This window comes from Notamacropus eugenii, chromosome 1, assembly GCF_028372415.1.
Source record: "Notamacropus eugenii isolate mMacEug1 chromosome 1, mMacEug1.pri_v2, whole genome shotgun sequence".
NCBI lineage: Eukaryota > Metazoa > Chordata > Mammalia > Diprotodontia > Macropodidae > Notamacropus > Notamacropus eugenii.
The window spans coordinates 293,624,089-293,636,462 of record NC_092872.1 but is presented as its reverse complement, the minus strand read 5'-3'; the positions used below and the strand labels follow the sequence as shown (position 1 = coordinate 293,636,462).

The 12,374-nt window shown below is 37.6% G+C and overlaps 1 protein-coding gene and 1 long non-coding RNA gene across 9 annotated transcripts in view; one reads left to right on the top strand and one right to left on the bottom strand.

Annotated features, from left to right (window-relative positions):
- ZFYVE1 (zinc finger FYVE-type containing 1) overlaps positions 1 to 12,374 on the bottom strand; it is a 61,090-nt gene that overhangs the window by 18,014 nt on the left and 30,702 nt on the right. For 3 of the 7 annotated variants that reach the window (XM_072629208.1, XM_072629206.1, XM_072629207.1), the window contains exons 3-4: positions 10,195 to 10,699; positions 7,313 to 7,527 (exon numbers count right to left, since the gene is read on the bottom strand). In XM_072629208.1, coding sequence (XP_072485309.1) covers positions 7,313 to 7,527; positions 10,195 to 10,699 — 720 coding nt within the window. The other 4 variants (XM_072629210.1, XM_072629212.1, XM_072629211.1 and 1 more) reach the window with 3 other exon arrangements.
- The window catches only part of LOC140517727 (uncharacterized), a 30,411-nt gene continuing 18,979 nt past the window's right edge, over positions 943 to 12,374 (top strand). For both annotated transcript variants that reach the window (XR_011971736.1, XR_011971737.1), the window contains exons 1-2: positions 943 to 1,086; positions 10,168 to 10,321. This is a non-coding gene — a long non-coding RNA (uncharacterized lncRNA). The remainder of the gene's footprint in view (positions 1,087 to 10,167; positions 10,322 to 12,374) is intronic.

Sequence of the window (12,374 nt, the reverse complement as noted above, 5' to 3'; positions counted from 1 at the left end):
AAAAAGTGACAGCTTCCACTAAAGTCTGGAAATGTTGTTAATAAGTGTATATAGCCTACAACAGAACTCAGTCTCCCAACTCCTGGTCCAGATGTCTTTCCCTAAATATCATGCTACCTTTCTGACGGGAAATTCATTTTCACGATAAGCTGAATCCTGTGTGCCATTCTCAGAGTCCATGTTGCAGGTCCCCCTTATGGGTAAACCCACTAATAAAAAGATTCTTAAGCAATAAAATGCCCTGATGTCATGAGTGAATAGTTTGTCGTTGAAGTCTTGAGTGCCTGACCGAAATTATCAGAAGTTATAAGTGATTTTTTAAAAATTTTTTTGGGGGTAGGGGGAAGGAGCCCAAGATCCAGCAGGAAATCACAATAAGTAATTCATACCCAATTCTAGTTCTTTAAGGATGATAAAGCAGTTTCCCCAGAACTGGTGACACATATATGAGTATACATATTTTAGACATGGCAAAACTATGAATAAAAATGGTTAAGGGCTTTTGACTAAGGTCAAAGGAGTAAACTTCTTCAGGTTTAGAATATGAATTCCAACTACGATGTTCTTTCCATATAATCCCTCTTTCAAAAGGAATGACATAAAACATAAAATTATTTTTCACTTAAAAAGCTTTCTTACTACTAAATGATAACTCAGGAAAATTACATACTTGCTCTGTCAATCACATCATTTGGCAAAGAATTTTACTTCTGGAAATTGTACAAATTTAATGACAGGGAAAATGTTGGATTGTGATCCAACAGCAATGAAAGTGCAAGAATCATCTTTGCCTCAAATGTTACTGGTCTACTCCCTTTTATTTAAGAAAGGGAAAAGATGCTGGATTTCCTAGGTCGTTCTAAATTTCTAGGCTCAGTTTACAAGCTGATTTCCTATGTTACAAGTAAGCTCATAAAAATAACTGTCATTATCCACAGACGTGTTTCTCATACGTTTATCTTTGCTAAGGCAACAACTCCTTATGACATCACAGAAGAGGGGAGGCTGCCTCCGAAGCAAATCAGATGTTATTACTTCAGGTGCCAGTTACAGAGAACTTCCTGAGGATCATCTTCTAGAAAGTGGGTAAGATAATAAATCATTTCCTACCGTGATCACTGAAGAATTTAGATGATGTTTAATAGCTTGGCACTGCTAGGCTTCAGTTGGGCTTACCTAACCCAAAGGATAAAAATATTAGGGAGTTTATTAAATACCAGAGTAGATGAAAGTTGTCCTCCCTTAACTGCAACCTGATTTCTCTTTTCCAGTGTAGATAATACCACATGATCCAAACTTGCTCCCCATCCAAGATTCCAGATCTCACATCATTCTTGGATTTCTTGGGTCTCCTCCTTCCAATGTCCCAAGGCTGGAGAAGAAAGGCAGGGAAGGGTCTCCCCTCTGAAAAAAACCTTGGAAAAGCATTTGTAACACGGCTGGGAATGGTTGCTTGGAGACCAGATGATCCTGAACTTCAGTTGCCCTGGCAACAATGTGGCTCTTTCTCTACTGTATCCACATGGCTAGCACTAAACAAGAGCCTGCAATACATTTTCTACTTCAAATTTGGAGGTTTAGACTGTAAAACACTAATACAAAGTTTGCCTCCCCCTCAATAATGAATATGTAGACACGTAGCAAACACTCTCTTAAGATGAAATTTGAGAGCCAAACAAAGTTTTCTACATTTGCTGGCCTGAAGAAGAATAATGTCATATAAAGCCAGTATTAATTTTTAAATGATTTCCTCAATTACACAGTAGCAGTCTGGACTCACAAGACATATAATGTAACACAAAGTCTACTGCATTTCTCTCCAGTTAAAAATCCTAAGTCCTAGTTCTAATTTGATCTCTACCACTAACATTTACTAAATGTACAAGCTAGTACTAACTTGGGTAAATAACTCCACCCCTCTGGGAGTCAACTGCTTCATACCTAGCAGCAAGGTTACTTCCCACTCTAAAATCTTACATTCTGACTGAGTACTGATATTCTACCATTACTGTTTAAGTGTTTGTCCTCTGCCATGCGCAAGACAAATTTATCAGTTCTGCTAAAATATACTCTCTTAGTAGATTTCTGTGCAAATGTAGTTCCTGACACCATTGTGGTAAGTAAGGGCAAAGAGCATAAAATGAGGAAAACGAATGAATAGAAGGGAACCTAGAACCTAGTTAGAAAGTAGGAAATTTCACTAAAGAAAGCAGTAACAAGATTCTTGCTGGGTAACAAGAAGATTATTATTTTTTTAATGTTTATTTGTTTTTAGTTTTCAACATTCATTTCCACAAAATTTTGAACTCCAAATTTTCTTCCCATCTCTCCCCTCCCCCCACCCCAAAATGCCATGCATTCTGATTATCCCTTCCTCCAAAATGTCCTCCCTTCTATCACACCCCTACCTTCCCTTATCCCCACCTTCTCTCGTCTTGTACGGCAAGATGAATTTCTATACCGCATTACCTGTACTTCGTATTTCCCAGTTGTATGCAAAAACAATTCTCAACATTCATTCCTAAAACTTTGAGTTCCAACTTCTCTCCCTTCTTTCCTCCCCACCTATCCCCACTGAGAAGGCAAGCAATTCAACATAGGCTATAAATGTGTAGTTTTGCAAATGACTTCCATAATCGTCATGCTGTATAATACTAACTATAATTCCCTCCATCCTATCCTGCCCCCCATTTATTCTATCTCTCTTTTGACCTTGTCCCTTCCCAAAAGTGTTTACTTCTAATTGCTCTCTCCTCCCATTTGTCCTCCCTTTCATCATCCCCATTACCCCACTTATCCCCTTCTCCCCTACTTTCCTGTAGTGTAAGATAGATTTTCATACCAAATTGAGTATGCATGCTATTCCTTAAGTCAAATGTGATGAGAGTAAGCTTCACTTTTTCCCTCTCACCTCACCCCTTTTCCCCTCCATTGAAAAAGTTTTTCTTGCCTCTTTTATGAGATAATTTGCCCCATTCCATTTCTCCCTTTCTCCTCCCAATATATTCCTCTCTCACTCTTTAATTTTCTCTCACTCTTTAATTTTATTTTTTTAGATATCATCCCTTCCTATTCAACTCCCTCCAACTACCCAAATACTGAGAAAAGTTTCAAGAGTTATAAATATTTTCTTTCCATGTAGGAATGTAAACAGTTCAACTTTAGTAAGTCCCTTATTTCTCTTTCCTGTTTACCTTTTCATGCTTCTCTTGATTCTTGTGTTTGAAAGTCAAATTTTCTACTCAGCTCTGGTCTTTTCATAAAGAATGCTTAAAAGTCCTCTATTCCATTGAATGACCATTTTTTCCCCTGAAGAAGTATACTCAGTTTTACTGGGTACGTGATTCTTGGTTTTAATCCTAGTTCCTTTGACTTCTGGAATATCATATTCCAAGCCCTTCAATACCTTAATGTAGAAGCTGCTAGATCTTGTGTTATCCTGATTGTATTTCCACAATACTTGAATTGTTTCTTTCTAGCTGCTTACAATATTTTCTCCTTAACCTGAGAACTCTGGAATTCAGCTACAACATTCCTAGAAGTTTCTCTTTCTGGACTTCTTTCAGGAGGTGATGTGTGGATTCTTTCAATATTTATTTTACTCTCTGGTTCTAGAATATCAGGGCAGTTTTCCTTGATAATTCCATGAAAGATGATGTCTAGGCTCTTTTTTTGATCATGGCTTTCATGTAGTCCAATAGTTTTTATATTGTCTTTCCTGGATCTATTTTCCAGGTTAGCTGTTTTTCCAATGAGATATTTCACATTGTCTTCTATTTTTTCATTCTTTGGTTTTTAAAAATAATTTCTTGATGTTTCATAAAGTCATTAACTTCCATCTGCTCTATTCTAATTTTTAAAGTACTATTTTCTTCAGTGAACTTTTCAATGTCCTTTTCCATTTAGTTAATTCTGCTTTTTAAAGCATTCTTCTCCTCACTGGCTTTTTAGGCCTCTTTTGCCAGTAGTTAGTCTATTTTTAAAGGTGTTATTTTCTTCAGCATTTTTTTTAGGGTCTCCTATAGCAAGCTGTTGACTCGTTTTTCATGATTTTCTTGCATAGCTCTCATTTCTCTTCCCAATTTTTCCTCCATCTCTCTTACTTGATTTTCAAAATCCTTTTTGAGTTCTTCAATGGCATAAGACCACTACATATTTCTTTTGGAGGTTTTGGATGCAGAAGCCTTGACTTTTACATCTTCCTCTGATGGTAAGCATTGTTGTTCTTCATCCGAACGGATGGAAGAAAATATCTGTTCACCAAGAAAGTAATCTTCTATAATCATTTTTCTTCCCTTTTCTGGACATTTTTCCAGCCAGTTACTTGACTTTTGACTCCTTTGTCAAGAGGAGGATATACTCTGGGGACCTGTAGATTCTCAGTTCTTCCAAAGTGGCACAATCAAGGGAGGGGAATTTACTCCTCTCCTGGCCTACACTCTGGTTTGGGAGCTACCAAAGCTTTTCTGCCCAGGATCTGCAAGTAGAATTCCCTTTCCAGAGCCTCCACCAGCTCCACCATGCCAGCACTCTTCCTCACCTCAGGGCCGCCACTCAGGACTGAGATCCAGATCAGTGGCTCAATTCCATCAGGGGCTTTAGGGCAAGCGCTCCAAAAATGGATGCTGTTGTTGCTGGGGCCAACATTAGGTGAGGACTCTACTCTCTTCTCACCCAAGTGAAAAAGCTTTCTCACTGACCTTCAAAACTGTCTTTGGTGTTTGTGGGTTGAGGGATCTGAGAGCCTCAGCTGCTGCCTTGGGGGAGATTCACCCCCTAAGGCCTATTCCAGTCCTATTTCTGCTGGTGCCCTGCAGCCAGGCTGGGCTGGGTTCCATGAGCTATGCTCTGCTCCATGCCCCATGAGACAGACCTTTCTTTTTGGCCTTCCAGACTACCTTGGGCTGGAAATCTCTGTCGTTGTGTGGCTTCTGCTGCTCTAGAATTTGTTTAGAGTCACTTTTTACAGGCATTTTATGGGCTGTGAGGAAAGAGCCAGAGTAGGTGCGTCTTTCTACTCCACCATCTTGGTTCCACCTAAGGAGATTATTGTAAGGACCCCAAAGGGCAAGGAAACTACCTCTGGATTTATTTTAATAATGCAACATGTGGAAATGAGTTGACTGTAAAAGATAAAAGTTAATTCCTCGGTTCTTCTCACTAATCTATTTCTCCCATGGCTATCTTTCTCATTTAGTAAGAGATGAAAGGTGGCCTTTGGTTATTCTTAATTCCATTGCAGAAAAGAGGTATGGGACATCAATGATTCAAAAGTCTCTTTTTAAAAAATCTTTAAAAGGTCAACCTACACTAGGAAGTATTATAAAGAAAAGGCAAAATTAAGCTTTTAGGATACCACTAAAGTTCACATCATATAAACCTCGAAGAGATCTCAGATTTAGTGACACAATTCTGAATTAGGATCATTCGCTCAATGAATATTTACTTCTAAAAAAGTTCTTAGGATCAAAAGCAAGCTCATCATCAAAAAGTACTTATCAAATACCTATATTTTGAAAATTCTTTCATGATACGAGTATCTCACAGATTATGAACTACACTAATGAGCAACTGAGCAAAAGACTAACATGGAAAAAAGGAGAAGTTAGCAAAATTAGATATATCTGTTGCGGATAGCTAGGAATCATGGAAACTTTAATTCAATAACTCCCCTGGTTCTGATTTTAATCTCTAATTAATTACCTTGACAAATAAAAAACGTTAAATCATGAAACAGAATAACAATGTTGCTCTTTTAAACCCCCATTTGAAGAATAGCCCTAAACTTTTACAGAATATTTTAAGGATTTATAAATTTTAATAACTACATCATTGGTGAAGGAGAGTCCAAACAACTTTATTAAAATCAATTATTCAATATCATATGCCACGACTTCAACAAGATTTTTGGGTCCTATGGAAACCACTGGGTCACCAATAGGTAAGGATGATCATAACTCCAATTTGGTCAGGATTCTTATAATCATACAGCCTGTGCAGACAACTTTTGTGAATCATAAGCCTGAAAGACCTTAGCATTCTTCCTCTTTTTCTTAAATGTGCCTAGCAAACAGGGCTAGAGTAGTTTTTTGAGAGACTTAGAGTCTCCTCAGTACACAAGAGTGCCCAGCGCCCTTTGATAGTCTCATTTAAATATTAATGCAGGTAAGTGTCTGAGAATGGCTGTAATGGCAGCCTCAAGCTACCATCACCATGAACTATTAAAGGTTTTTAGATTTCTATTAAGAGATTTGTTCCCACCAGCATGAACTGTCAAAGGTTTAGAGATTTCTATTAAGAGATTTCTGTTTCTAGCTATACTGGATCCAGGAATACTTTGACAGATATGTATGGGGTTGTGGGGAGGTGAGTGGTCTGTACATATGTACATGAGAAAAGTAGTGGAAATCAGAATTATATTATGTGCCTTAGAAACACATGAATTGCTACTTTTCAATCATTATGACCACGTGTTATTCCTTTCAGTCTCTTGCAGCACCAAAGTTCCACTGGTTTTTCTCATAGCAAGGCAGGCCAGTGGACTAATAACCAATATAATTTCAAGGTATTGATATACACGTGGATGTTTAACAAATACCATTTGATGAGGAGGTGTGATGGGTATGATGAGCAGGTAGCAAGAATACGAGCTTTCCAGATAGGTATAATTGGAACACTATAGTATATAGCTGGAAGGCAAGAACTAAACCCAAGCTACAGACTTTCCATATTACAGTGAAAAATTCTATATCAATTGGGATAAGGGATGACATCATTAGTTCTATAGTATAAATAAATCTGCAATATAAAAAGATGCTTTAAGAGGATTTTAATGAGCCAAATGTATGTATGTGTGTATATATGTGTGTGCATATACATGCACATTATGTACTAAAAGCATGTATGTTGATATTGTATGTATGTGCATGTGTATATATATGTGTGTATGTATATATACAAACACTATTATAGCTAGGAAGTCCAAGAGGAATTGATGTCTTTCAAATTACGTGATTTAAAGCTCCTTGAGATAGAAGATGAGGGGCCTGGTGACCGAAAAGCATGGAATCTATCTAGGGGGCCAGCAGCACAATTCAGAGCTGAATCTCCTTTTCCTATTCTTAAAATGCCTAGGCTTCTCATCTCACACTTTTCCCCAGGTTGTAGATGTCAGTTTCCATCTACTACTTTACAAGAGGAAGAAACTCTATTATCTGCTAGATTTTGCTAGTGTATTCTAACTACCCATCTCTCTCCCAATAGTTGTCCCACAAAGAGCTATATGAGAACTGGTCATTGAGAATACACTGACCTTCAGTGCTTTGTAGATAACCCCTGGGTGCCTGGGAGAACGGGTGGTGTTGTTCTCCAACTGCTGCTCCAAGGCCCGCCTGAGCCCAGAGAAATCTGTAGGGGGATTGTAAGTCCTTGTTCCTTTGTAGTGGATGGAACTGAAAGCTTCAGGGAATCGACCCAGCTTCCGAAACCGGTCCTGGATCAGCTTCTCAGGCACCTCAGAGGGGTGATCTGTGAAGGCACAAATCCAGGTACATGAGCAAATAGCTTTAAAAAAAAAAAACTTTTTGATAATCTGAAGATTGTTAGTGCTGGCACCTTCCTTAAGCTCATAAAGTTAGCAAGACAGAAAAGGAAGTGTCTCTTATCTAGTCCCAGCTATTTCTTCCTATAGGCTCTTTAGACCTTTTAAGGGAGAAGGAGTACACACACATAAGGGGGCCTGAAGTCACTATTTCTCCCACTAGCTAATCAGAAGCCACAAATAAATGAAGCAAAGCTAGGTATCAGCACGGAAGGAGCCCTTGGTTAACACGCTTCTACAATAACTTAGCCTGTATCATTTATAGAAAGAGGATAAAATTCATTTATCTCCAAGTCTAGGAAGAGAGCCACACCAAATAAAAGAGAAATCATATATAATAAAAACAAATAAAATTTGACAAATCAAATCATTACTTTTTCCCAGTTCTACTCCCTTTCTCAGAACTACAAAGAATTTGTCTAAGTCCACCTCAAATTTCTATAAAGAATTCTTGATAATACAACATTCTAGAGGTAATATAAAAAGTTGGCTCAATTACATACCCAAAGGTACCAATGAAACCTCTTTCCCAAAGCCCTGAAGATTAAATTACAAATATTCTAATGCACAGAAGCTCAATATCCCAAAACACAGAAGAAATCTTAGAATAGTCTCTGTCCTACTTCCTTTTCTTAAATTGTAATCACAGAGCTTAAAAGAACCATGAAAATAATTTTGTTCAACCTTTCTACTTTCCAAGTAAAGAAATCTTTCTCTTACTCATACAGGGCCCCTAAAACAAATATTAACTGATTTTATGTCATTCCTTTCTGGTTTTCCTGGTTAGAGTAAAATATTACTTTAGGGTATTTAACTAGCAAACAGGATATATCCCACCCCTCCACCCCAAATTTAGGCCCAACATTAAAACTTTGACTAATGCATGAGTAAATCATGCTACTTCTGGAATTGACCCCTTTATAACACTAGGTTAGGGAATGGGACCAATTCTACAGGATAATTATTCAGGTCTCTACTAAACGGAGTTAATTACCCACGACATTTCCAAATCCATGCAACATAAAACCATTTTGCAATGAGGTTCTGCTACAGATCCCCAAATAATTATTCCTAATTCCCCAAATGCAAGGATAATTTATGTAATATATTAGTGGTAATGTTTCTTAAATTCATTAACTTAATTTTTTATTAATACAAACTTGAAAACATCAACAAATATGAACATTTCCTTCCACAAAGGATAGGAAGAAAGAGGATGATATAGGATACAAGGTAAAAAAATATTACAAAGATTTCCCATGTCCCTTTTCTGAACTTACTTCTGCTTTCTTCTCTGTATTTTAATGGTTAATTGGTACTTTTTTCCTTCTTTTTTTTTGCTCCTTTTCCCCCTTTTTTTGGGAGGGAGAGGCTATCACTACCAACACATCCTCTTCCCACTCCCCACCATAATATGGAAAATTCCTCTTAGATCAGAAATAGTAACTGTTCCCATCGTAACCAACTTAAAACACAAGTATCTAACGTCACTATTCAAACAGACCTCCACAGTAAACTTTATCACTATTTCTTACTTAAAATATGGTAACGAATATTTTATGCTAACCCATGGAACAGGCAACTCAAGAAGCTTACAATTTAAGAAAACAAGATCTAACATGGTCAAGGCAAACTAACACAGGATAAAAGGGCTTAGTGCTAGAAGGAACTTTAATAATCATCTAATCTAGCAGTTCTCAATATGTGGTCAGAGGACTAACCCCTGAGAGTTCTCAAAGTCAAAACTACTTTCATAATACTAAGACATTATTTATCTATTAAAATGCTCCTTCCTTTATTGGCTAAAAATATGTGTTACGCTGGGTTTTCTTCATATACTTCAACCAAAATACATCCCAATAAACTGAATGCAGAAACAGAGCTGAGAGTCCAACTATACTCTATTTAGCCAGACATTAAAGAAATTTACAAAAACATATAAACCAATGCTACTTATCTTAGTATTTTTTTTGTTTTGAAAAAGTTATTTTCATAAAAATAGAATTTATGTTAACATCTAAGATATTTATTATTGTTTTTAAATAAGTTAATAAGTATTTAAAGCTTTTATTAATCTTCATTTCTAATACAGTAAATATTTATAGATGCAACCCACATAAACAAAAGCTCTTTGTTGCCCCCAATAATTTTTAAGGGATCCTGACACCAAAAAATTTGAGAAACAATGGTCTAGTCTATCATCTCCTTCAATTTACAGGTAAGGAAACTGAGAAAGAGAAAAGTGACTTGTCCAAGGACATACAGAAAATAGAGCCATCATTCAAACCCAGATTTTCTGACTCCAAATGAAACATTTTTTATATGTGATACTTAGGCAAATTCCTTTAAAAAAAAAATTTTCCTAAGATTTTTGTTTTTTAAAAAAGTTTCTCCTCCACATCTTTTTTTCCTTCTTTTGGAGAAGAAAAGGAAATCAGTCAACATTTACTATGCCCACACTATATATGAGAGAAAGAAATACATAAAGAAGGGGAAAAGACTATATTACCAATTACCAAGAAAGTAATAGCAAATTAACAACTATCTTATTTTTTTCTTTTATTCAGCAAGATCAATATACATCAACTACTCACCAGAACCCAACAGCTGGGTATGTACTGTTTCGTGGAAAATGATGACTGCAGGACCCAATGTAGATAAAGGGACATCTAGGCCACAGCGGGCAGAGGTGGCCTTGAGCTCCTTAGTAAAGTGTTTCAGGTAGGCTTCTGAAGCATCTCCAAGGAATTTGAAGAGGTCATTATGCAGCCTGTCTGCATGAGTCCGATAGATGACCAGATCAGAGATGGCTAAAACCTTGAGCAGCAGCCGCGTCCTCTGGCTTAGGTTGACAGTAGCTCCCAGGAGCCCTTCTGTATCCACTACTGCCACTTTGTGGACTGGGTCATAGGCTGCCCAAACCCCCACTGTGCAGGATTCCTGGGCTGGGGATGTTTTGAAGACCTCACGGCCGTAGAAAAAAGTATGATTAAGGGTATGAGACTTTCCATCCCCAGTATTTCCAAAAATGGAAACCACCTTCAGATGTTGGTCAGGTTTGCAGTCCAGTTTCTTAATAAAGTCTTCTTCATTTATTACCTTATAAGACAATACAAGACAGTAAAGCATGAAATGGCTAGAAATGTAAGCCAACAGAATCAGCACTCATAAGCTAGGGCCCCTCATCAACTATTTATCAAGAGGGGAGAGAGAACCGGGTAAAAGTCATCAACAGTAACCACATGATCACTATTCAGGTACCACCCTCCAAAACCAACTCTGAGCATCTCCTGGAGTCATTGTTGATTCAGTAACTGGTCTTGAAGACCAGTGAACTGTATCTAAAATGTGGAAGTTATATGACCATGAACTGACCACTTCATTTCTAAAAGTCTCCATTTCTTCATCTGTAAAATGGGGACAATAATACTCACACTAGCCTATCTCACAGGGCTGTAGTAAAGAAAAACCATTTTAAAGCCTTAAAACAACAGATGTGAGCTATTATTAACTAGGTATCAAATTTCATCAGTCCAACATTTCGCTCACGCCTAGATTAAAGAAATCATAGAGATCATCTAGTCCAAGTCATTCAGTTCCTACAGACAGGAGGGAACAGGGACATAAAAGGGTCACAACATGGAAAAATATGAATTCAAGGATCTAATGGTGTGTCTGTTGCTCTCTACTCTAAGCCAACTCTAAGGGAAAGAGGGCAGAATTGACTGGCAGGAGTAAGTAGAGGCACCTAAGTTAACTTTGTAAGAATCCCTGAAGGGTGTCAAGAGCCAGCTGAGACAGCAAAAAAACAGGCCCAGACCCAACTTGAGACCAATGACACAAAAAAGTCAATGCCCAGCCATGTCGGTTTCTAATATTCAAGGTCAAATCATGAAGTGGCAAGGGTCTTGACTCTGACATGTGGAATAGACACAGGAAGTGAAGACTTGGAGGGCCCAGACAGACTGCATATACCCTGCCACTTTCAACCTACACCCAGGTGATCCAGTGTTGCTGACTACCCACCCAATTCAAAAATATAACCAACTAGTACAATTCTATCCAACAGAAATGGCTAGAGAAATTCTATCCACTGCAAAATTTCTAAGGAAAAAAATCAAGAGGGGGAAGGGAAGAGAATGAGCAATTATATAACATCTACTATGTGCCAGGCACTGTGCTAAGCACTTTTTACAAATATCATCTCATTTGGACCTCAAAAACAAACTCTGTAAGATGCTATCCTCATTTTACAACTGAGGAAAACAGAAGCAAGCAGAGGTTAAGTGACTTGCCCAGAATTACACAGATAGTAAAGGTCAGAGGTCACATCTGAACTCAGGTCTTCCTCACTCCAAGTCCAGTATTCCATCTACTATGCCATCAACTTCTTCTAAATGAAGAGGCAAGGGATAAGGTTGGTGGATCCCAGACTGCACCAGGGTACAAACCCCAGATACAATATATATCTATAATATATATATTGAGTGGCACAATCTCCATATTGTTTCCCTAACCCAAAATGTTTAGAGCTATCTCAATTGCAAGGTAAAGAAAAAGCTTATAGTACTTCTGCCAATTCCACAGGAGGCTTTCCCTAGTCCCACCCCACCAGTTAGTGCATTTTCCTTAACAAATTATCTTCATCTCTTCTACCTAGTTATTTATATCTTGTACCTAGTTATTTATATGTTGTCTCCCCATGAAAATGTAATACTCCTTAAGAGCAGGGACTGTCTTTTGCTTTTCTTTGTATTCCTAGCACCCAGTAAAC